The sequence below is a fragment of the Asparagus officinalis genome, chromosome 1 (genome assembly GCF_001876935.1).
Source record: "Asparagus officinalis chromosome 1, Aspof.V1, whole genome shotgun sequence".
Taxonomy (NCBI): Eukaryota; Viridiplantae; Streptophyta; class Magnoliopsida; order Asparagales; family Asparagaceae; genus Asparagus; species Asparagus officinalis.
Genome location: NC_033794.1, coordinates 131,432,000 through 131,455,603, shown reverse-complemented (window position 1 = coordinate 131,455,603; position 23,604 = coordinate 131,432,000). Strand labels below are relative to the sequence as shown.

General features: G+C 38.8%; 5 protein-coding genes across 6 annotated transcripts; 2 read left to right on the top strand and 3 right to left on the bottom strand.

The window, feature by feature from the left end:
* On the bottom strand, positions 397–3,125 carry LOC109825069 (pentatricopeptide repeat-containing protein At1g63400-like). The gene has a single exon (XM_020391815.1). The coding sequence runs from the start codon at positions 3,069–3,071 to the stop codon at positions 2,052–2,054; it is 1,020 nt and encodes a 339-aa protein (XP_020247404.1). The 5' UTR covers positions 3,072–3,125; the 3' UTR covers positions 397–2,051.
* On the top strand, positions 5,263–8,715 carry LOC109824855 (WEB family protein At5g55860-like). Its single transcript, XM_020391526.1, has 3 exons — positions 5,263–5,433; positions 6,082–6,286; positions 7,057–8,715. The coding sequence occupies exons 2-3, from the start codon at positions 6,110–6,112 to the stop codon at positions 8,536–8,538; spliced, it is 1,659 nt and encodes a 552-aa protein (XP_020247115.1). The 5' UTR covers positions 5,263–5,433; positions 6,082–6,109; the 3' UTR covers positions 8,539–8,715.
* On the bottom strand, positions 9,014–16,505 carry LOC109824949 (pentatricopeptide repeat-containing protein At5g65560-like). 2 transcript variants are annotated; one of them, XM_020391699.1, is made up of 5 exons: positions 14,745–16,505; positions 14,430–14,553; positions 13,210–13,384; positions 12,581–12,687; positions 9,014–9,291 (listed from the first exon to the last, which is right to left on the bottom strand). In XM_020391699.1, the coding sequence occupies exons 1-2, from the start codon at positions 16,339–16,341 to the stop codon at positions 14,519–14,521; spliced, it is 1,632 nt and encodes a 543-aa protein (XP_020247288.1). In that variant the 5' UTR covers positions 16,342–16,505; the 3' UTR covers positions 9,014–9,291; positions 12,581–12,687; positions 13,210–13,384; positions 14,430–14,518. The 2 variants fall into 2 exon arrangements, with proteins under 2 accessions (XP_020247288.1, XP_020247211.1); XM_020391622.1 differs by having other exon boundaries at positions 13,271–13,384.
* Positions 17,368–21,010, bottom strand: LOC109824768. Its single transcript, XM_020391441.1, has 6 exons — positions 20,618–21,010; positions 18,724–18,869; positions 18,415–18,583; positions 18,120–18,218; positions 17,928–18,010; positions 17,368–17,840 (listed from the first exon to the last, which is right to left on the bottom strand). The coding sequence occupies exons 1-6, from the start codon at positions 20,948–20,950 to the stop codon at positions 17,729–17,731; spliced, it is 942 nt and encodes a 313-aa protein (XP_020247030.1). The 5' UTR covers positions 20,951–21,010; the 3' UTR covers positions 17,368–17,728.
* LOC109824674 (lycopene beta cyclase, chloroplastic/chromoplastic) lies at positions 21,581–23,570 on the top strand. Its single transcript, XM_020391342.1, has 2 exons — positions 21,581–21,704; positions 21,790–23,570. The coding sequence occupies exon 2, from the start codon at positions 21,871–21,873 to the stop codon at positions 23,389–23,391; it is 1,521 nt and encodes a 506-aa protein (XP_020246931.1). The 5' UTR covers positions 21,581–21,704; positions 21,790–21,870; the 3' UTR covers positions 23,392–23,570.

The following is a 23,604-nucleotide window of genomic DNA, read 5'->3' as shown; positions in this document are numbered from 1 at the left end:
GTAACTTTCATCATCGGTGTTTGATGGAGAATCAGCTATCTATTGTGATTTTTAGACAGCCTACATGTTCTTGAAAATGTTACATTCTAATACTATTTGAAAGTTGTGCATCCAAATCTTCTTTCTGCGACAACAGGAAAGCTTACATCTCTTTTTTTTTTTTCTGTTCAGTTCTGTTAAGAGCCATCTTGCTTCAAAAGCAATATTATTTGAAAATCACTACAGTTAAAATCACTAGAGAGAATATTACGTGGCGTGATTTAATCTATTGGAATTGGGATTGAGATACACGCAAGGATTTTGAGAATTGAACCATGTTCAATTACCACCCAATTAGAGATGATTTGAATATCAAAAGGCAAAGAAAACAACAATAAGTTACACCTTTAGGCCAACGGGCCAATCTGTTTCTTTACAAAATAACAGTTGGAACAATAAGAAAAAAAAACTACCAAAATCCATCCCTATGGCCAAGTAAAACCCAAATATTGTTTTCGAAATTTAATTCCAGCCTTAATTATCTCCCATCCATCAAAACAAAACGACCTAAAACCCCTATAAATCAGTAACCTCTCTCTTTCAATATCAAAACCCCCACAGCACAAAGACCCTGAATTCATTTATAAAGTCCTAATAACCCCCTTCCTTCCTTCTTCTCAAACCATGGAGCCTCTGGCCATTGCGGCGTGCACAGGCGGAGTCATCGGCCAGATAGCCTTTCTTATATGTCGCGGTCGTTCAGTCTTCAATTTCTTTCGCCGCCTAATTGATTGCCTTCAGCACCCGAGGCCTCCTCCTCCACGAGCCGTAACAGCTGCCTCTTTCATGAACCGTAGAGAGGATAATAAAAGAGACTGAACCCTCCTCAAGAGATCGAAAGTTCTTGCTTCATCCATGCGTACAAGATTGTCTTTGATTCGATCCAAGATGATAAATTTGTTGTTGATGAAGAGTTGTTTCTCAGAGTAGCCGGAAGAGATCAAATGAGAACATCAAACATTGAGAATTGTTTGCAAATAATCATTGTGAAGAGCATAATTTTTTTTTAATGTATAACTCCATGAACTATCAGTCATGCATCCCTATCTAACACATCCTTGATTACTTCCTGCTATGATTTTTTTCTGAAGAGAGGGCTCGAAATTACCGTTTCAAGTATCCTTGTGCTTGTTTTTCTACAAAACTCTATATTTAAGATTTTATGGGCTGTCAGATTTTCCGAATCCAGTTTTAGGGAGAAAGCCAACTGGCATTCTCATGAAATCCATGTCTAGGTTTTGTGTGGACATGTATATATGAAACTAGACATTCAAGCAACAGCTAGAGGTAAAATACAACGGCAGAAAATGTCAGGGGTCTAGAAATAAATCACGGTCAGTCCAGGGGCCTAAAATTTCGTCCCCTGGTTGTTACTTGCAGTATCTTGCAGTAGAATTCAAAGATGTATCCTCATGCAACATTCGGCAAGTGTTCATACAAACAAGATCAGAGTTATAATAATAAAAATAGTTAAAAAATAATTAAAAAAAAGAGTAACTTATGTTTTCCAGTATTCAAGATATAGTAAATCATCCCTATTTAACTTATACTATGGATCTTTAGTAAATGACTTCCCGTAAAATAGGGTTCAGAACATCCAGTTTCATATCCTATGAGAAAGCAAAGATGGTGCTTGCATTTACTCGAAAACTAGACATTCTTATAGGGGTCCTATAAAAAAAATGCTAATCTAGAACATGTAACATAATACCAGACAAGGATAATCAGTAAAGCATCTTCAATCATGAGATTTTATGAGAAACGATACGACATGTGGTTTTTTTTCATCTGCACATTGACTACGTCTTTAAGAACAAAACCACCATCGGTAGGTAAACGATGCCTATATCACTGTGGACAAGAAAAGGAACTGTGGCCGCATTATTCGTTGAATGTGCAGTTCCAGCTAATACATGTGGAATTAGGCAATTAGCAAATGCTACGACTACGATATTAGAAGGTCAGATATTACCTCAATTGAGCTCTTTCTAATGATGCAAGTTTGAGAAGAATCATCTAGTACTGAGCATTTTATCAAAAATAAGAGAGAATATATCTGATTGTACACTTCGACAAAGGCCTTTCCTGCAGAAAGCCCTGATCAATGGATCAAATACAAAATCATTTAATACAAAACCTCGTCCAAACATTTCTTCAAACAAATTTAGCAACTCCTTCACCTTCCCTTCCTTAACCAGCCACCATATGGGACGGCTTATCAAATTTCGATTAAACCCATTTCTGATAGACTGAATAAAACAATCAACTGCTTCTGGATATTTATTTTCTCGACAGAGACTATCCATCAGGACACAGAATGTAAATCCATTCGGTGAAACTTTATCTTCAACCATATTCATAAATAATATGTACACTTCATTGTGCTCGTTTGCCCTGTTGAAACCGAGAAGCAAAGTGTTATATGCCACGATGTCAGCCTCAGAACCCATACTATGAAAAATACATTTTGCCTTCCTCAAATACTTCTTCTTACAAAGGCTACGAAGAACTACCGTATATGTACAAGTATCTGGCTCAATTCCTCGCTTGAACATACACGTCAAAAGGCTAACCACCGGTTTATTCATGCCCTTGTCACAAAATTTACTCATAAGAGTACAGTAGAAATATGCATTCACATCCCAATCCAGCTCATTACTCCTATCCAACAAAGCCTTCGCCTCCCATAATCTCTCGTCGCTCTGATCACGACACAGAGAAGCGAAAAGTATGTGCAAGGTTTCCAGTGTCGGTAAAAAACCATTTTCCCTCATGACATCCAACTGCCTGAAAGCCCTGTCGACCTCCCCTAACTTACAAAGCCCATTTATATAAACATTATAAGTAACGTCGTTAGGCTTCCATCCATTGAACTCACTCCCCTCCAAAATCTTCTCGACCTCATCAACCTCTCCTCTTCTACACAACGCATCAATCAAAATCGTGTACATCACGGCGTCCTTATCCTCAGCCCTACCAACCAAACCCTTGGCTTCATCGACCCTCCCCAGCTTACAGTACCCAAGGATCATTGAGGTATAGCATCGAACGGTCGGCGGGCAGCCTTCCTGTTCCCATCCTATCAAACCCACCAAAGCCTCGTCCATCCTCCCGACTCTCATCCGCGAGCCAGCGGCCTCGAGGCAAATAGAGAATCTTACGTTTCTTCTTATACTACGGTCACGCATTTGTGCAATATTCTTGTGTTCTTAAGTCCTTTTGAAGTAATGTAGTGGCCTTTGGGGCACTCTCGCAGATACCTCTGGTAAACACTATCATCAAAAAGCCCTGAGGTCGCATAGGGTACAATACGAAATTATGAGGGGGCGATTCTGCCTCATTGAGCGGTTTCGGGGTGTTCGATAAAAAACTGGAGCTTCAAGCAGGATGGAGTAACCGAACGGAGCTGTTGAGTTATTGCCATTGGATAGTCATTTTGACTCGCGGATTATTTTAGCTGTTCTCAAGCATATCAGTAAGGACCTAATGGGCGAAAGCCTCACGGCCCGGAGCGGCGGCGGCGACGATGACGTTGATGAGGGTAGTTGCAAAGAAGAAAGCAGTAGGGGTGAGAATGGTCGGGGTATCCTGGTTGGTTCAATGTAGGTACATGATTTCGAGAAATGCAAGTTAGGCCTGTGTGGTCGTTCGCCCCGCATGCTGGCGTAAACACTCTCTAAAGAGGAGATCTCAATCGGCGCTGTCTTTAACATCCGTATGCCGGCGACGAAGAGGGGAGGAGGAGGGCGGCGGCGGCGGGAAGCTTGCGCTAGATGCGGGAAATGAGCCTGTCGAGGCGCCGCGGAGGAGGTTCGAGAGAGTTACGGCTTAGGGTTCTGCGGAGGGTGAGAGGAGGCTGAAGGTGGGGCATGAAGAGGGGGGGCGGGGGGGGGGGGGGGGGGCTAGGGTTAGGGTTTATGTTTTTTTCTGCCGCACATTTGGGGAGCTATTTCGAAACAAAACAAGAAGATTTCATTACACAGTCCTCTGTATCGTTAGTTGTATCTCCCTTTAAAATTTTGAGTACGGTATTCGTTCTTCTAATATTAAACGCGTTGTTTCAACGGTTATCTTTATATTAATTTTATTGAAATTTAATAATTGTATTATTCATAACGTATTGGTCCATTAAGACCGTGTCATCTCACATAAACACAACCAACATTTAGTTATGCTACTGGCGTTCTCTTCCTTCTTTTTTCATTTTTATTATCGCCGTCATCATCATTACTATCCGAACAAATGTCATGAGATGAATTTTTATTATCCCCGTCGCTCCCCGTCTCGCCTTCGACTACGCCGGAGTTCGCCGCTGCGCCTACTTTTGAACCCTATAGTATGGTATGTCGGAGGAGGATGACCAAGAGAAAAGAGTGCATGATGCCCAAGAAAAGTGGAAATGAAGGGGATGCAGGCACAAGGCCACTCTTTTTTTTGGAATTGATGAGAAGTCACTGCTTATTAAGGAGATTGTTAGTCAAGATGGCTAAGAACTAACACGTTTTTGTTGTTGTTGTTGCACTGCATCCCCTTCATTTTCACTTTTCTTGGGCATCATGCACTCTTTTCTCTTGGTCATCCTCCTCCGACCTATCATACTATAGGGTTTAAAAGTGGCAGGGGGCGCGGCGAACTCCGGCGTAGACGAGGTCGGGGGCGGAGGAGGAGGGGAGGCGGCGGCGAACTCGGGGGAGGCTTGGGAGCCTGGGCGGAGGTGGCGACGGCAAGGAGGGCGAGGGCCAGAGCGACGAGCTTGAGAAAGCCATTGTTTTTAAAGAGAGATGGGAGAGAGAGAGAGAGAGAGAGAGAGAGAGAACTGGGTTTGAAGGATTGAGGAGAGGAGATAAGGTTATTTTGGGGATTTTAGCTTAGTTGACATGTAATAATTGTTAAAAATAGGCTGCAGCACAAAATGTCACACTTCAATGGGCTGAACCACATGGGGGAAACTAGGAGGGGCTGCAGCACATGGAGTTTCTGTTTTAGGGCCTGGACACATTTTTCCCTAAAAAAAAAAGCTAACCTGGCAATTTCTTTTTCTTTCTGATCCAGCATTTCGACAGCCGAAACAAAACAAAATAAATAAAATAAAATAATTAGAAAAAAAAACAAATTAATAACCGTATAAATACGCGGAGAAGAATAAGGTGGACCCCACAAGCCTTTCAAAATCTCTCTCTATATCCGACTCCCTCGTCTCGCGCCCTTCTCCCTTCCCTCGTTTTTTTTTCGGAGGGCCAAAAAAGATCCGACCTTTTTCCCGTTTCGGTTAGGGTTTCGACCTCAATAATCCTCGAGACATTGAGTCCTTCCATTGATAGAGAGGGAATTAGCTCTGAGGTCGATTCCAGCAATTGGACGGATTCTACTTCGAATTTTGAGCTATAATTCGAGGTAATTTTCCCGTTATTTGTCGTTACAATCGTTTTCCATCATCATCATCATCTGGGTTATTACTAATTTTCTTGCTTTAGATATATACATTGGTTTCTCTTGTTTACAAGATGCAACCTGAAAAAATAGAAACAGAAATGGGGGGAAAAAAGGCGAAACTTTTCCTTTGAAATGTTAAAGCTTTTAGTTTCTTCTATTGTGGATTATGGAAATTGGGAAATTATCAATTTGGTTTAGTTGATAATAAATTATTGAAGAAAAAAGTGCGCCAAATAAGAACCCAAAATTTTCGAGAGTTCAAATATTTTACCTCTTAAGTTTCTAATGTATAGGAATTCAGAAGAAGAACGAGATTAAATCTGTGAGACTTTAAGCCCTACATTTGCCTTGGCCGATAAGGAGTTTCAACGGTTTGGCTTGTGCCTTCGTTTTTTTTTTCAAAAAAAAAAAAAAACATCAATTGCAATTTTTCAACGGTTTGGCTTGTGCCTTCGTTTTTTTTTTCAAAAAAAAAAAAAAACATCAATTGCAATTTTTTACAGGGTTGACACTGTTTGGTGGCTAATCAAGGCATAAAACACGACCGATCGCTGTTTCGCTTTTCCTACCCACATCTGACAGTACTTGCTATTTGGTTCGCGAGCGCAGGTTGTCATCGAACTGAGACGAAACCATCATGGGTGTGAAGGGTCGTTCATTTTCGTTCGACTCCGTCAGAGGCGAGGTGGGGGAGATCGACACCAGGGCCCCTTTCTCGTCAGTCAAGGCCGCTGCGAGCTTGTTCGGCGAGGTTGCGTTTACAGGGAAGAAGGGCAAGCCTTACAGTCCAGTAAGGTCTCCCATCACACCGGATGTAAGTCCTCGAGTCATTAGATTTATGTCCCTTGCTCATTTATAACCATGATATATTTAAAGGGTTAATTGCATATTCAGGGTACGGCCAAGATTAATTATCTAAATGATATTACGAAAAACTTTTAATTGTAGGGCCTACTGAGATAAATCGATCGTATTAGCGCACCTAACTAGTTATAGGCATTCTCTACCATCAAGATTGCAGAGAATCCGGGCCCGCATATCCATCGATCCTACCTTCCGAGCGCATTACTGTGCGAACTAGGTTATGGAAAAAACTAATCTTGAGGATTATCTCACCGCTACAGGAAGGTATGGTTGATAAGTAGGTACATGAAAATTTCTTGTGAAATGAGAAAATCTAGAGTAGAGCATTGAACCGTACGAGCGTTGAGGAACATCCAATTGTGGAAAGCTCGTTACTTTTCTCAGCCTCTTGGGTGCCTAGAAATCCAATTCAGAGCAATGAGTATGAAGAGAATAGGAGTATAGGCTCCACCTTTAAGCGTGAGGATATTTCATTGAATTGATCACCATTCACTAGACTTTTCTTCAAAACTTTTCGACCCTTGCTCGAGTCAGTAGAATTCTCTGCTTGGTTAAAGCGTAGGAGGAAGCCTACTAGATTTTCTTGGAGGGGAATGAGAGAGAGAACCGGGTTCTGGCGTGTGATGGAAGTTGATGTAGAATTCTGTGTTTCTTGCTCATCTGACGGTTCAGCTTAAGCCTATAATGATCACTTCGATGCCCCCCTTATCAATTTTGCAGCAGACAGCATTTGTAACAGAGACACAATTCCACTTAGCCCAGAAAGAGCTAAGTAAATTCAAGGAACAACTCCAAAATTCTGAAACAACCAAGGCACAAGCCCTAGCGGAGCTCGAAAATGCCAAGAAGACAGTTCAAGATCTGACAGCCAAGCTCACAGCCATCAACGAGTCCAAAAAGCTCGCTCTGAACGCCGCCGAAGCTGCCAACACTCGAACCAACCCACTCAACGAAGAAGCAAGTTCTGCTGATGACCAAACTGGAAAGCTCGAGCTTGCAAGGTCCAGGGAGAAGTATGCTGCTGCTATTCTTGAACTTGATGCTGCTAAGCAAGAGCTCAAGAGGATCAAGGAGGAGTTTGAGGCCTCAGCTGAAGCCAAGATCTCGGCCTTGAATCAAGAATCTCAGGCAAACCAGCAGTCTGAAGCGAACGCCTTGAAGGCCAGTCAGCTCTCAAAGGAGATTTCAGCAGCAAAAGAAACCCTCGACCGAACCAAGAAGGAAGAATCGAAGATTCAATCTGAGAAAGACTCACTCGAATCAAAGCTAGTTGAGGCTGAAACTGAGATCACTGCAGTTCATGAAAAGTTGGAAGATGCTGTAACTAATGAGCTCGATGAAGCTAAGGAAGTTCTGCAGAAAGTAGAAGGAGAGGAAAGTTCTCTCCGTAGCTTAGTCGAGTCCCTAAAGCTAGAACTCGAGACAGTGACAAAACAACACAACAATCTCAAAAAAAAGGATGCAGAAACTGAAGCTCTTGTAGCAGATCTCAACATCAAACTCGAGAAATGCAAAGCTGAACTCGAGGCTGCAACAGAATCTGAAACTGAAGCCATGAATAAAGAGGTAGAGGCAGCAAGGATTGAAGCTGAAGCAGCGAAACTCGCCTTACTCGAATCAGAGAAAAAGCTCGAGATAGCAGTTAAAGATGCAGAGGCAGCGAAAGCCGCGGAAGCTCGAGCGCTCGATGAGATCAAGAACCTGTCGGCGAAGGCTGAGATTGTGATCTCCAAGGAGGAGTTTCAGTCTCTGAACAAGAAAGCAGAGGGATCTGGGGGGCCGACGGAGATGAAGGCGACGGCTGCTGAAGCTCAGGTTGATCCAATGAATGCGATAGATACTGAAGCTGAGAAGAGACTCGAAGCTACAAAGAAGGAGATAGAGGAGACGGAATTAGCTAAGCAAGATGCTCTGAAGAGGGCAGAAATGGCAGGGTCATCAAAGAATGCACTTGAAGGAGAAGTAAAGAGGTTGAATGAGAAGGAGCAGAAGAAAGCTACAGAGACTGAAGGAGGGTCACCACCTAGGGTTTCATCGCCATCTAAGGTTTCAGTTGACGAGAGCGAGGGGAGCAAGAAGAAGGGTTCTTCCAGGAAGTCATTGCTTACGAATCTCAGTGGGATATTCCATAAGAAGAAGAGCACTGTGGATGGAAGTTCACCTTCTCATGCCTCTGGAGATAAAGAGAAGCATGTACGATGATACGCCTTGTTTTGTGATTGTGTTTGTTGTGTCTGTTGATGTGCAAATGTCTGCGAGTTTCTGTAAACTTGACTCAGGAGATGAGATGAGTGGCTCTCTGTATCCTTATGTGAGATGTTTGTCCTCCATATTATCATTTGAGTTTGCAAAGCTTTGAAGTGAGGTTATCCATCAAAATTGTAGTGTATCCTGTTCAAGCTTTTGTATCGTTCTCATCCGACTTTGTGCTGTTTTCAATGTGGTTTACTCACAGTAGTAACTCAATTTTCTTTTGAGCTGTTTTTGGTGTGGGAGAACCAAAGCAAACAAAAGGAAACAAGTATAGACAATGGAGAGGTAAAGGATAAAACTATAACATCTTGATTAAAGTATTAAGACATTAAAGAGAACAAGTATAGCACTTTATTTTAAGCAACAGAAAGGTTAAAAAACTTATTAATTAATCATACAACTCTTATAACAATGAAGAAAATTATTAACAAACTTACAGAAAGGCCAGAAACACTTAATGATACAGTAAAGCACTCTTACAAAAAGCACAACATGTTAAATAAAAGTATGACACTTATTTTAAAGAATACATTAAAGAAAAATGTAACACTTTGATTTATAGCTAAAGTCTTACAGATGAGTACATCATTTTGAAATAAAGATTATCCCCTTCGAAGAAGTGGTTAGGGCCAGTATTTCCTCCGCATTGATCCTCTCTTCATCACCTCTAGTTTAGGATTGATATTATAGTGTATTATGTACCTGGATTTAGAAAATGAAATGCCTCAACAATTGCTTCTTGGATATAACAGAATTAGTGGAACTACCAGGATAATGAAAGTAAAGCATGAACAAACGTTAGATATAAAAATCAAATGTTACTAAAAGAAAGTAAGTTTTGCAATTTCACTCCCTTTTTCTCTTCCATGCCTAAGAGAAAACAAGAGAAAGAAGGAATAATAAAACTGTTTTAACTCCCAGTATCCTCCCTTATTGGATTTGTCAAATTGATGTCGCCTTTATTATCTAAAAAAAAAAATCTAAAAACACCAAATTTTAAGGAAGTTAGCCTCAGTACAAAAGATGATTATAGGAAAATAAGAATGATGAGATTCTTAGTCTGTATAAGAAGCACAAAAAGAATGGTAGGGGATAATATTATAGGAGTTGAGGGAGTTGAACCGAAATCAGAACCAAAATGAAGATGGAATGAAACGTAGAGAGAGAACAACAGAGATTGACGGGCCTTGGGATTTTATAGCAATATTAAGCTATTAATAGGTTTAACCAAATACTAGAGGGACTACACGCTATATAAAACAACAAGTAATGTTTTTGTTCGTCTCAACCCAATTGCGATTGAGTATGAGTTCTTCAAAAATTTGCGATTTTCGTGGGTTCTAACCTATGGTTTTTGTTCATTTCTATTCCTTTGGATCCAATGCCAATTAAGTACACATATATCAAAATTCACGATTTTTATGGGTTAGCCCAAGATATTTGCTCATTTTTGTTCATTACAACCCAATGACAACTAAATATGTGTACTTTAAAATTTGCTACTCTATGAGCTATAACTCATAATTTTTATCCATTTTCGTTAAGTTTGATCAAATAGCAATTAAGTATAGGTACATCAAAAGTCGTAATTTTTATGGGCCTTAACTTATGACTTTTGTCAATTTTCATTCGTTTTGACCCAATAACTGTTAAGTACAAGTCTTCCAAATTTTGTGTCATAATACGTTATAACCTATGATTTTCGTTTATTTCAGTCCAATGAAAATTAAGATATGTATTTCAAAATTTGCGATTTTTAAGGTCTATAACCAACTATATTTGTCCATTTTCATTTGTCTCGGCCCAAAGTTGAGCGTGTACTTCAAAATTGACATGAGTTATAACCCATAATTTATGTCCATTATCGTTGGTTTCAACCAAATGAAAACTAAGTTTTGGTACTCTAAGTATTCGCAATTTTCAAGGGCTATATATATAGCTCATGATTTTTATCCATTTTCGTTGGTTTCGACCCAATGGCAATTAAATTCACGTACTTAAAATTTTGAGATTTTCATGAGCTATAAACACATGATTTTGTCAATTTTCATTCGTGTCGACCCATGGCAATTAAGTATACATACCTCAAACTTTAGTCGTTTTCATAAGCTATAACCAATAAATTTTTGTTCATTTTTGTTTCTTTCAACCCAATGACAATTAAGTAGAGATACTCCAAATTTCAGGATTTTAATTGGCTATATTGCGTGAGTTGTGTTTATTTTTGTTTGTTTTGATCCAGTGGTAATTAAGTATGACTACGTCAAAATTTACAATTGTCACTGGCATAACTCATGATTTTAGTCCACTTTCATCCTTTTCAGTCCAATAATAAATAAGTGTGCATGTTTGGAAATTTGAAATTTCATGTGCTCTTAACCCACATTTTTTGTTCAATTTCGTTCATTTCAATCAAATAACAATTAAGTGTGGATACCTCAAAATTCGTGATTTTCATATGATTTAACCCACGATTTTCAGCATTTTCATCTGTTTCAACTTTCAACCAAATTACAATCAATTATGTGTACTTCAAAATTCATAATTTTCAAGACCCAAACGCAATTAATTATGTGTACTTCAAAATTTTCAGAAGTCACTATTTTCATGGGTCTAATATAAAATACTATGACTAACGAGCCTGATGGAGCTAAGAAAGTGCTACAGAAAGTAGCAGGAGAGATTTGTTCCATGGTTTAGTTGAGTCCCTAAAGCTAGACTTTGAAGAAGTTTGCTCCGTAGCTTAGACAAGTCCCTAAAGCTAAAGCTCGAAACATTTACAGAACAACACAATGATCTCAAACAAAAGGATGCATAGGCTGAAGCTTTTACCCCAAGCTTTGGAAATGCACAGCTGAACGAGGCTGCAACAGAGCCTGAAGCTATGAAAAAGAAGCAGAGGCAGGGAGAATTGAGCAGCGAAGCTTGCTGTATCCAAGAAGCTTGAGATAGCATTTAAGGATGCAAAGGCAGTGAGATCACAGAAGCTCGAATACTCAATGAGATCAAGAATCTCTGAGCTAAGGTTGAGATTGTGATCCCGAAGTAGATGAAGAGGGCAGAAGGCAGTCTGATGAGAATATGACGGAGATGAAGGTGGCAGATGCTAAATCTCAAATTAAGGCAGTGAACGCAATCGAACAGAAGCCCTAAAAAGGAGACAGAGGGGATGGAATCAGCAAGCAAGAAGCTTTGAAGAGGGCGGAAGGCGAAGAATGCAGTTGGAGGTTGAATGAAAGAAAAAGAAGAAAGGTAAAGAAATGGCAGAGACTGAAGGAGGATCACCGCCTAGGGTTCCGTTGTGTTCTAGGGTTTTGAAGGGAGCGAAGCGAAGAAGCCGTTGCTTCGAAATTTTAGTGGGATATTTCATATGGAGAACCCCGCGGATGGGAGTTCATCTTGTCATTCCTCTGGTGCCAGAGAGAAACAAGTATGATGATGTGCCTTCTTATGATGATGTGCCTTCTTTTGTGATTGTCTTTGTTGCCTCAGTGTGTTGATGGCATGATGTGCAAATGTTTGTGACTTTTGACAATAATGTAATGTGTGCAATTGTGGTTATAGTTGAGAGATGATAGGAGATTAGAGTTTTTGTATTCTTATGTGGAAATGTTTGTTTTATATCGAGTTTGTAAAGCTTTGAAGTGAGGCGATCCATCGAAAATTTATGGTATCTTCTTCAACTTTGGTTCGTTCTCATCCATCTTTTGTACTCCTTTTATGTAGTTTCCTATGGTAGAAACTCAGTTTTCTTCTTTGATGTTTTTGGTTTAGGAGAAAGAAAGAAAACAGAAGAACACAAGTATAGATAATAGAGAAGTCAGATTACAACGGTAACATAAGAAAATTATAACAAACTTACAAAAGGCAAAAATGCTTAATGTTGCAGTATTCGTAACACTCTGATAAAAAGTATAACATGTTGAATAAGTATAATACTTAGTTTATTGAAGGAGAATATAACATTTGATTTAAAGTGTAAAAATCTTACAAAAAAGTTATTCCATTTTACAACACCGCTTTCTCTCCTCCGCAATGACCATCTCTTCATCACCTCCAAACTCCAGTTTAGTATTGATTATACAATGTATTATGTACCTGGATTTAGAAAGAAAAAAATTGCAATTGCTTATTGGATATAATAGGATTAAATGAAACTGCCAGGATAAAAAAATAAAGCATGATCAAACTTATAGATATAAAAAGCATGTACTAAAAGAAATTATTTTACAAAGTTGTTCCCTTTTTTCTCTTCCATGCTTTAAAGGAAACAAGAGAAAAAAGGGGTAAAAGAACAATTAATTTTCAGTCTCCTCTCTTATTGGATCTTTTAAAATTGATGTCAATTTTAAGCCCTGGAAACGCTAAATACACCTGTATTAAGAACGTGCCTTAGAAAATATCACTGTAGAAAAATAAGAATGTTGACATAGATTCTTAGACTGTATAAGAAGCACAAAGAGAAAGGCAAGATATAGAACAATAGGAGCTGAAGGAACAAAAGGAAACAAAGAGGAGGTCCACATTTCCTGAAAGATTCGTTCACTTCTTTAAAAGAAAGTTTATTACTGTGAAAAAAGTGACAATGGTAACTAGAGGAATGACACTGCATAAAAATACCTAATAACTAGTAGATTGGTTTCCCTCAGCAGATATTAAACCTGGTTCCTTGGGAATGTACCTTCTTCTTTGCTAAAATTTCTGTGACATTCTTTTCAGCTGTCTTGAATTTCTTTCCGCAACTTCTTCAGCTTTCCTTGCAGTTTCTAGAGCTTCTCTTAGCTTAAACTTTTTCCTACATCAAAATTTCCAATAATTTCTTATAATATATTATCAACGATAACTGGAATCATTATGTGTTTCCGTAAAAGTATTCGTTTATATGAGCAAAGAACAAACAAACTATTGAGGTAGTGAATACTGCACTATATGCATAATAAATCTGCTTAATCTTTGTGAACAATCAACCAATGATGTAAAAACAATTTAGACGGAAAACTTCCTGTTACAATTATGGTGAAATATTAATTGCAACACAAACAACCAGACAGATAACATTTCCTAATTTGTCTCCTAGACAGTGAAACCACACCTAACTTTGCTCCACACAACTCTAAAAATTAAGCAACATAGCCTCTATTCAGTTCCTAAGACTCTAGAGAAAGAGGTGAGACCACAAGACTGGCCATATTGAATTATTATCCACCTTTTAGGAGCAAAAGAAAACAAAGAGGCAAGCTGCTACATTTCCAGGAAGATGTCTCGTCTTTATACAAAATTTAATTACCCTCGAAAAAGTATTATAACAATTAAGCTAGAGGGACAAAATATACTGTATAAAACAAGTAGTAGATTGCTTGGAAAATATGTCTCCTTCCAACTCTTTCTATTTTTTTTATTTAATTTATTTTTTTTTTTTTTTTTTTTACAACTCTTTCTATTTTTTTTATTTAATTTTTTTTTTTTTTTTTTTTTTGCAACTTTCTGTTCAGCTGACTGGAACCCCTTTTCTGCAGCTTCTGGAGCTACTAGCTTAAGCTCTTTCCTACATCAATATTGACAATAATTTTTTGATGACAGCTTTTTGAACAGTAACTAGAATGATCATATGTTCTTCATAAAATTATTCATTTATAGACTATAGAATAGAGAAATAGCATGTTAGGAGGTAGTAATACCACCATATACGTAAAAGATGATGAAAAACAGTACAACAAACTTTAGAAACATTAATAATACAGTAACACCAATTTTATGAAAATCAAATATGCATAATAATTATCCAATTAATCTCTACAGAATTCAACAAATGGTACAAAGATTAGTAGATTGAAGTTTACCTCCAATAAGTGCGTCTTCATGCTCCAAGGTTGAGAATGATCGTCTATTCGCAACATAATGTTGAAAATAAGATAAAATTTATCCGAGTCTACACTTTATCAGAGGCTTTTCTTGCAATTTTCCCTAATTAGTGAATTGAACATACCAATTACTAAGACAACAATGAACATAATTGTAAAACAGTACAATAAACTTATAAAACACTAATAATATAGTAAGACTAATTTGCTGAAAAGCGGATATGCATAATCAAGACCCAATTAATCTCTGTGAAGTTCAACAAATGATACAAAGATAAGTAGATCGAATTTTACCTCCAGTAAGCTCATCTTCATGGTCCAAGGTTGAAAGTGATTGCCTAATTCCCAGCATTATGTCAAAAATAAGATAAAATTTATCTGAGTCTACACTTCGGCAAAGCCCTTTTTTGCAAAGTGCCCTAATTAATGAATTGAATACACCAACATCTAGGACTAATCCTCGTCCCAACATTTCTTCGAACAGGTTCAATATTTCTGTCGGTTTCCCATCCTTAACCAACCAACTTACTGGACGAGTAATCAAATTTGGCAAGAAACCTTTTCTGATCGACTGAAAAATATAGTCAACAGCTTCTTGAAATCTTTTCTCTCGACAAAGGCTGTCAATCAAGATAACATATGAATATTCATTAAGGGTGATATTCTTCCCAACCAAGTCAAATAATAAGTAAACTTCATTGAACTCTCTTGCCCTGTTAAAACCCATAAGCAAAGTGTTAAATGCCACAGCATCAGCTTCAAAATCCATACTGCAAAAGACATATTTTGCTTCTCCCAACATCTTTCTCTTACAAAGGCTATTAATCACTACAGTATATGTACAAATATCTAGCATTCCCTTCTTCAACATTGCAGCTAGAAGCTTGAGCACAGTTAACCAACTACCATTTTGACAAAATTTACCCACCAATGTATTATAAAAGAACGCATCGACATCCCAGCTCAACAATTCTATCACCTTCCACAAATTTTCTTCACTCAAATCACAAGATAGAGAATCAAACAGTCTGTGCAAAGTCTCCAATGATGGGCTCAACCCCCGATCCCTCATAGTATCCAACTGCCGAAAAGCCTCATCAACCTCTCCTACCTTACAGAGCCCATTGATATAAACATGATATGTGATCTCATTCGGCTTCCACCCATTCAATTCACTCTCCTCCAAAACTCTCCTCACCTCATCAAAACCTCCCCTTTTGCACATTGCATCTATCAATATCGTATAAGTTACAGTATCCGGAGAACACCCAAAACTCCCCATTCTATCAATCAAACACTTTGCATCATCGATCCTCCCGAAATTACAATACCCGAAAACAATTGAGGTATAACATCGAACAGTAGGCGGGCAATTCTCCTCTTCCATTTTGTCCACAAACCCCCAGGCCTCTTCAATCCTCCCAACTCTACACAGCCCAGAAATCAATGTCGAGTACGTAATCGCATCAGGTTTACATCCACACTTCACCATAGCTCCCATAATCGAATATGGCGATTCCGAATCGGTCTCAAACAAAAACTGGAGCTTTAAGATAATAGAATAAGACGGATTCGTCAGGGTTACACCGGTTTGTTTCAGATGGGCGAAGGCGGCACGGGCTTTATGGCGGCATTTGGAGACGATGAAGGCGTTGATGAGGGTGTTCAAGAAGAAGACTTTTGAGGAGAGGTTGGGGGATTTGGCGGCGAGGTCGAGGAGTTCGTCGGCGTTGCCGGAGCGAGAGAGGGATTTTAGGGTTTTGTTGAGGGCGGAGGTCGGAGGAGGGCGGCGGTGGGAGGCGGCGGCGGAGCAGAGCTTGGAGAAGTGGTCGCCGGCGTTGGAGAGGGATTCCAGGGTTCTGTTGAGTTGGCGAGGTTGATGACAGGGCATGGAACGGAGAGGTTAGGGTTTAGGGTTTAAGGAGGCGGCGGGGGAGAGCCCATGCTTTATTTTTACCGCCGGTGTTTGGTTTGAAAAAACGAAAAAGATGCAATTTTTAGAGGCTTCAACAAAAAGCTATCCTGTGGATTAGCTGCGAAAAAATTGTATAAATTCTGTATTATCAGCATCATAGACCATGTAGTTCTACTCTTGCATGTATGCATCCTCAGAAAATGAGAACTTGTTTTTGAGAATTTGCTATCCTCGGGTAAAAGATTTTAAAAAAATCCACTCGGAATGCGTGGACTTTATTCGCAATTGGGCGTTATTACAGAGGGTCTGTCCGCAATAAACCAACATGATAACAAAGGTGCATCAAATATGATATCAATTCATAAGTCAACAGATTCGATTTCGGGATCCCCGTTGGCCGAAGGAGGAGTCCCCTGACCGACATTCCTCGTCGTCGAAAAAACTCGTCGATCAATAAACCGCTGATCTGTGCATTGATCCAAATGTTGGTACATGTTTGGTGCATTATCAATGCCACGGAAACAGATGCGCAATAGTATGACAGGGGTAAGCGTACCGAGCTTGTTAACATGTCTTGTTTGCTTTGCTCTTTTTCTGAACACACAGCTTTACAAATTTCATTATACTATATAATTTGTAGACACAAGCGATTATTGTTAATAGAATTATTTTTCAAGTTTCCACTGCTGGTATTTTACTAAAGTCGTCCTTAAAGGAACTCTCAGTTCATGACGTAAGGTTCAACTAAAGAGAACTCAAGCGGAAACTCAAACATAAGATTATGAGATTCATTTACTCCTATACGTCTTCAAGAAGCAATAATCTTCAAGCTGTAAATAAGATTTCTTGATGATTCTCATACAAAATATACAACAGACGCATAGCATTCTTGTTTGGTTGCTATAATCTAAAGAGTAGCTGATGGATTTTCTTGTATGTTCAGCTGACTCTCATATCTTCAACACATAAACATGATTCTTCATTATTTAAAAAAAGAAAAAGAAAAAGAAAAAGAAAACTACTCCAGATGCGAAAGCATACAAAAGGAGAATTCAGTTTCGCAGATTTAATCGTGCTTCCGTACAGCAGCAAGCACCTAACAAACTATACTTGATAGTATTACATTGGTACAGAATATACTTACATGTGTCATTACAAATTTCCAGCTTCTTTGTATCATAAAATGATTTCTCTAAGATACTAATTGAAAACTTAAAGCTTGGTCTGTATCTCATCCTGCAATCTTGAACTGCATTAACTACTAGCTTTGAATGCAGATTTCATTTTTCGCTGTAACTTGTGAGCAATTCACATAGTAGCCTCTGTGTAAACAAATCTTGAATGCAATAACTCATGAATATGATCACTCTTCACTTGTCAGCAATGATGAAAGAGGTGGACGAAGAAGAAGATACAACGAAGGACCAAGGTAAGGAATCAGTGCAAGGGGCAGAAGCCAAGAGCCTTTATCGATCCTGTTACAATAAAATTGTTCAACTCTCAATTTTGTCACAAACAAGCTACATTTTATAAACCTATGAGTTCAGAATATAAGTTCTCACCATTTTCTAGCAGTCATATCGTTGTACACCCAGAAGGGAGCAAAGGTTGACAGCAGCATAAAGTCTAGGCAAGTAGCATGGATCTGCCATTGGGATGAAAATCAATAAATTTGATTGAAACTTACGAAACTAAATGAGATCATGTAGATATATGATTGCCAATGATATAGGGTGTAATGAAAGATGACGTACAAACTTGCTTTCTCTAAAGTATTGAAAGAATTCTTTCCACACATCAGCATTTGCCAAACCAGCATATGTAATTAGTCCGAAACCTGCAGCAAGCGATATCTGATACGCAACTGGTTTTGGTTACTAAATCGAGAACACCATAATAATTTAGATTAACATGCTTCAAATTTAAGATTCTATTTGGAGTTTAACCGATTTGATATGTAAATGGCCTATACAAGTTAGAAGCTAAAATGCTATCATGTGATAAATTTAAGAAAAACTGAAAATATATTTGTGTGTGATCATTACTTACAGCAGCAGTTATCTTTGATTCGAGGAAATTAAGAGGCCATTTGCTGATTTCATCTTCTCCAACTGCTGGTGGTGGCGGTTTCCAGAGGACAAAGTATGGAATAAGAGCATATGCACCACCAAAGCATGAAAGTACAAGGAAAGGCCACACTGGAACCTTGCTCTTTGAGCTGCAGAAAGGATCGTTTAACATTCACTTCTTCCATGTGAAGAACCTCCCACCAAAATCCAAAAACAAATGACCAGCCAGTAAGAAACTTTTCAAAATGGAACAAGAAATGGTTTTATTAGATTGATTGTTATCAAGTACCTTCTTCCACTTGGGAGCAGGAGCATGCTATATGCTAAGGGCCACAGACCCATGATGTACCACAAAGCCACGAGTACATCATTCATCTGGAAGCCATCGTCTCCCCTCAGATTCAACAGCTTTTGCAGAAAATATATATCCCTGTACTGAAAACATAATCCAGAAAATAAGAGTCTCGGAGTGACATTAAAATAATGTTGTTTTAATGAGTTTTAGTGAGGGCTATCTGCTATATTAGTTTGACATGGATAGCTCGTAAGTATTTCATGGGTCTTATAAGGACATAAAACCACTGAAGTTTGCAAATTTTTTTGCTTAAGAGGATATGGAGACATATGTAAATAACGAATATTGGCACAACAATTAAATGGAATATGCATTCCATCTGAAAAGGAAAAGGTTTTTCAGTTACTGGTTCCCAAAATCTCATCTATTTGGATACAACTTCCCCCAAATCATAATATTTGGATACAAGTCCCCTAGATCATCATATTTGGATACAAATCCTCTAAAACTATTAAATTCTTTGAAACAAGTCCCCATGGTTAATTCCCATCCATTTAACCCAACTAAACTTAGGGGTTGTTAGAAAATAGATTTTTAATTGGACGGATTTTAGGACGTTTAGATAGATAGAGTTGGCTTTAAATTGGTTCAAAGGATACATTGACTTCTTTACCTTTTACAAGAGGGTAGGTTGAAGACAAGGGCAAAAATATAATAAAAAAACTAACAGACACATTAGTTTAGTTGAATAAAGTAGATGGTAATTAACCATGGGGACTTATTTCAAAAGCTAAGAACTTTCAGGGGGCTTGTTTCCAAATATGATGATTTGGGAGACTTGTATCCAAAAAGATGAGATTTGGGGCACCAATATCTCAAAATCCCAAAAAGAAATGACGTTTCAAAATGATGGTGAGTGCTGATTGGATATTCAACCACTAGTTTTATATTTTATTTGGTTAAGAAAGCAAAATAATAAATCAATATGAGAACAGAATTTTAGCATATATGTGACACACACACAGCGCATTAATAACCTTATTCAGCTCATATTTGTTAAGACACGATATAGTCTATAAGGATATTATTCAGATAACTGGAATAATTCCTGAACCTTAAGATCTGGATGGAGATATTCAAGAATTTCACATTTGTGTCTAGACAGGCCAAGCATCCGTATTTAGCATACACATATTACATATATGTATGGAAGTATTGGATTCTTTCTATTTGTTGGGTTCGAGTCATGTACAACATACTTGTCAAATTGATACTTCTGTACACCATTTCTTATCAGATCAAGTTTGTTCAGTTTTACAGTTTTACTATTGTTGGAAGTTCCAACCAACAAAAGCCTATCAAAAGTGGACATGAATCCACAAAAATTGCTCGTTTTCCTCTCTCTGTATTATGCACTATATTGAATGGGTTAATTACGAAGTCAGAGAAGAAAAACAATGATAAACTCAGCTTTATGTTTGATACTACTGGTGCACAGTCAAATTGATCAGCTAAGCGCACCATAATCATGTACCATTATCACAGAAACCCAATTGCTCAGCAGTCAACACTTTTGCATCAATGGGAAACTTAAAACACTGTTTCGGACAAATTGAGTTCTTATTTCATTTGACGTTTTATAAAGCCTTCAACCTAATTTTTCGGTATCATCTACACAAGGAAACTAATAAGTTTACTACATCAATTCAACATAAAGTTTATCTAATCCGCATTCAATTCTTTCCTTTTCTAAACTAAAAGAGTAATATAATATATTTAAACTCAAACAAATCCGACGGGTACGATCAAATTCTAAATGGGTAACGTGTATCTACTAAAAATCAGCAAACTCCCTCGATAAAGAACCAATCTTGGATCGAATCCTTACCGGAGTTTGATTCGGCGTCAGCTTGAAAACATAGTACATGAGCCCAGCCCAGAACCCGAACAGCAAAATCGAAGTCGACCAATCGTTTCCTTTCCCGCCATCCCCATTCCTCTCCAAGGGAGCCCTGCTCTCTTCCCCAGCTGGGTCCTTATTCATGGAATCATGGCAGACTAGAAAAGACCTGAACTTGGCCTTTAGGACAAGAGTTTTGGGGAAATTTAGGGTTTTAGGTGCGAAGGTGCGCTGGTTTGCGGAGGTTAGGGTTAGGGTTAGGGTTCTGGGGTGGGAAGGGAAATTGCAGGAGATTGGGTAGGATTTGGATGACAGGAGCATGGTGATGGTGGGTAGATTTTTGGATGGAAGAGTGAAGAAAAAGTGAAGACCTGAAGTGGGTTATTTTGGGAAGGAATTTTTATACGCTGTTGAGGGTAAGATAGGGACACTTTTGGTAATGTGCACATTTTTACCTCCTTTATTGTAAATTTGCAATATTAAGGTGACTTTTTCCCTAATACATGGAAAATCTTGGCAATACATGAGGATTCCTGGCCAAAGTTCGACCAAAGTTCGAGTTCGGTCCCTGATCTCTACCGAGTAAAATCCCAGCTGTGTGGGTCTTATCTTTCGTTCTCACACTCCAGGGTGTTCGGCAAAGATCAAACCAACAGAGTAGGAGTGTTGGTAGTACTACCACTGTGTTTTCAGACCACCTATTTGTGGTGAGCACTACACATACTTGATGTAGTAAAATTAGAATCCATACGCGCATGATTTGTACAGATGACGATCTGTGTGATTTTGTTTTCCTCTCTACGAATGCAAAGCACCACATTTTTTTAAGCGTATTGAAAAAATTGAAATTTTACATGACAAAAATCTGGAGTCCTGGTGACCTGCAGTTTTGCGAGGCAGCCCAGCCTCCACAAAGGCTTCGGCATACAAATAAAATACCTAAAAAAACAAAATAGGAAAGGGCAAAAAAGAGAAGAAAGAGAAGAAAAAAAAAACCTATCCACGCCCGAAGTCCAAAACCTCACTTGTGGAATCCACGCAGAATCCACGAAGCTAAGATGCCCTCTTCTTCATGGTAAGCTCTCTTGTCCCTTCCCCCAGTTTCTTCTTATCTACAGCTGAATCTGTAATGTTAATAATAATAGTCTTAATTTTTTTAGGATTCTGAGAGTTGTTGCAGAAAACCCAATTAGAATCTGAAGTTTTTTCTTTTTTTTTGTGAAAACCCATCTTTGATTCTCATGGGAACCCTGCTTAGAACCCACAACAGGCTAGAACTGCTCCACCCACTTCATGAATTAGCGGAAAGGCACTTCCTTTCCCCTTCCCCCAACCTCCTCCAAACCCCCAGCTCCACCAAGCTTTTCAATGGAAAACCATGTCAGAGAAGGTGTAAAGGTTCATCCATTAGGATCAGCAGCAGCGCGATTCTTGACCTAATCCCTGAAACCAAGAAAGAACTCCTCGAATTCGATCTCCCTTTGTATGACCCTTCCAAAAGACTCTCCGTGGATCTCGCTGTGGTTGGCGGGGGCCCAGCTGGGCTCGCCGTGGCCCAACAAGTCTCTGAAGCTGGGCTTTCGGTCGTCTCCATTGACCCCAACCCGAAGCTCATTTGGCCTAATAACTATGGAGTCTGGGTTGATGAGTTTGAAGCCATGGACCTCTTAGACTGCCTCGATGCAACTTGGTCCGGTGCTATTGTATATATCGATGATCTTAGCACGAAGTCTCTCGATAGGCCTTATGCCCGTGTTAATCGCAAGAATCTCAAGTCTAAGATGATGAAGAAATGTGTCAATAATGGTGTTAGATTCCATCAAGCTAAAGTTGTGAAGGTCATCCACGAGGAGAACAAGTCACTATTGATTTGCAACGATGGAGTCACTATTGAAGCTGGTGTTGTTCTTGATGCCACTGGATTCTCGAGATGTTTGGTTCAGTATGATAAGCCTTATAACCCTGGATATCAAGTGGCTTATGGGATTTTAGCCGAAGTTGAAGAACACCCATTTGATGTCGATAAGATGGTGTTTATGGACTGGAGAGATTCGCATCTCAATTCGAAAGCAGAAATGAAGGAGAGAAATGGGAAAATACCCACTTTTCTATATGCAATGCCATTTTCATCAAATAGGATATTTTTGGAGGAGACCTCGTTGGTCGCTCGTCCTGGTTTGAAGATGGAGGATATACAAGAGAGAATGGTGGCTCGATTAGAGCATTTGGGCATCAAAATAAAGAGTATTGAAGAGGATGAGAGGTGTGTGATTCCAATGGGAGGTCCTTTACCTGTGATTCCACAAAGAGTCGTTGGAATTGGGGGAACTGCTGGAATGGTTCATCCTTCAACTGGTTATATGGTAGCAAGAACTCTCGCAGCTGCTCCAATTGTTGCAAAATCAATTGTTAGGTACCTTGGTTCAGAGCATGGGCACGCGGGTGATGAGCTTTCAACCGAGGTTTGGAAGGATTTATGGCCGATTGAGAGGAGGAGACAGAGGGAGTTCTTCTGCTTTGGTATGGATATCTTGCTTAAGCTTGATTTAGAAGGGACTAGAAGGTTTTTTGATGCGTTTTTTGATTTGGAACCTCGGTATTGGCATGGGTTTTTGTCGTCGAGATTGTTTCTTCCTGAACTTTTGTTTTTTGGGCTTTCATTGTTCTCGCATGCTTCAAATACTTCTAGGTTAGAAATCATGGCTAAGGGCACTCTTCCTTTGGTAAATATGGTCAATAACTTAGTTCGGGATAGGGAATAAATTTTCTTAAGAATTTCACTCTTCTTGTAACCATGATGTTATATTTATAGCATGTATTGTCTTTGTTTCTTGGAAACATGTATGTAAAATGTTTTGGGCATGTATTGTCTAGAGATCAATTTATAAGAGCTCATCGAGCTCTTTTCATAAAGAAACATGAATACAACCAATTTTCTTTCCCAGATGGTTTTAGTAAGTATATTGAATTGAGAT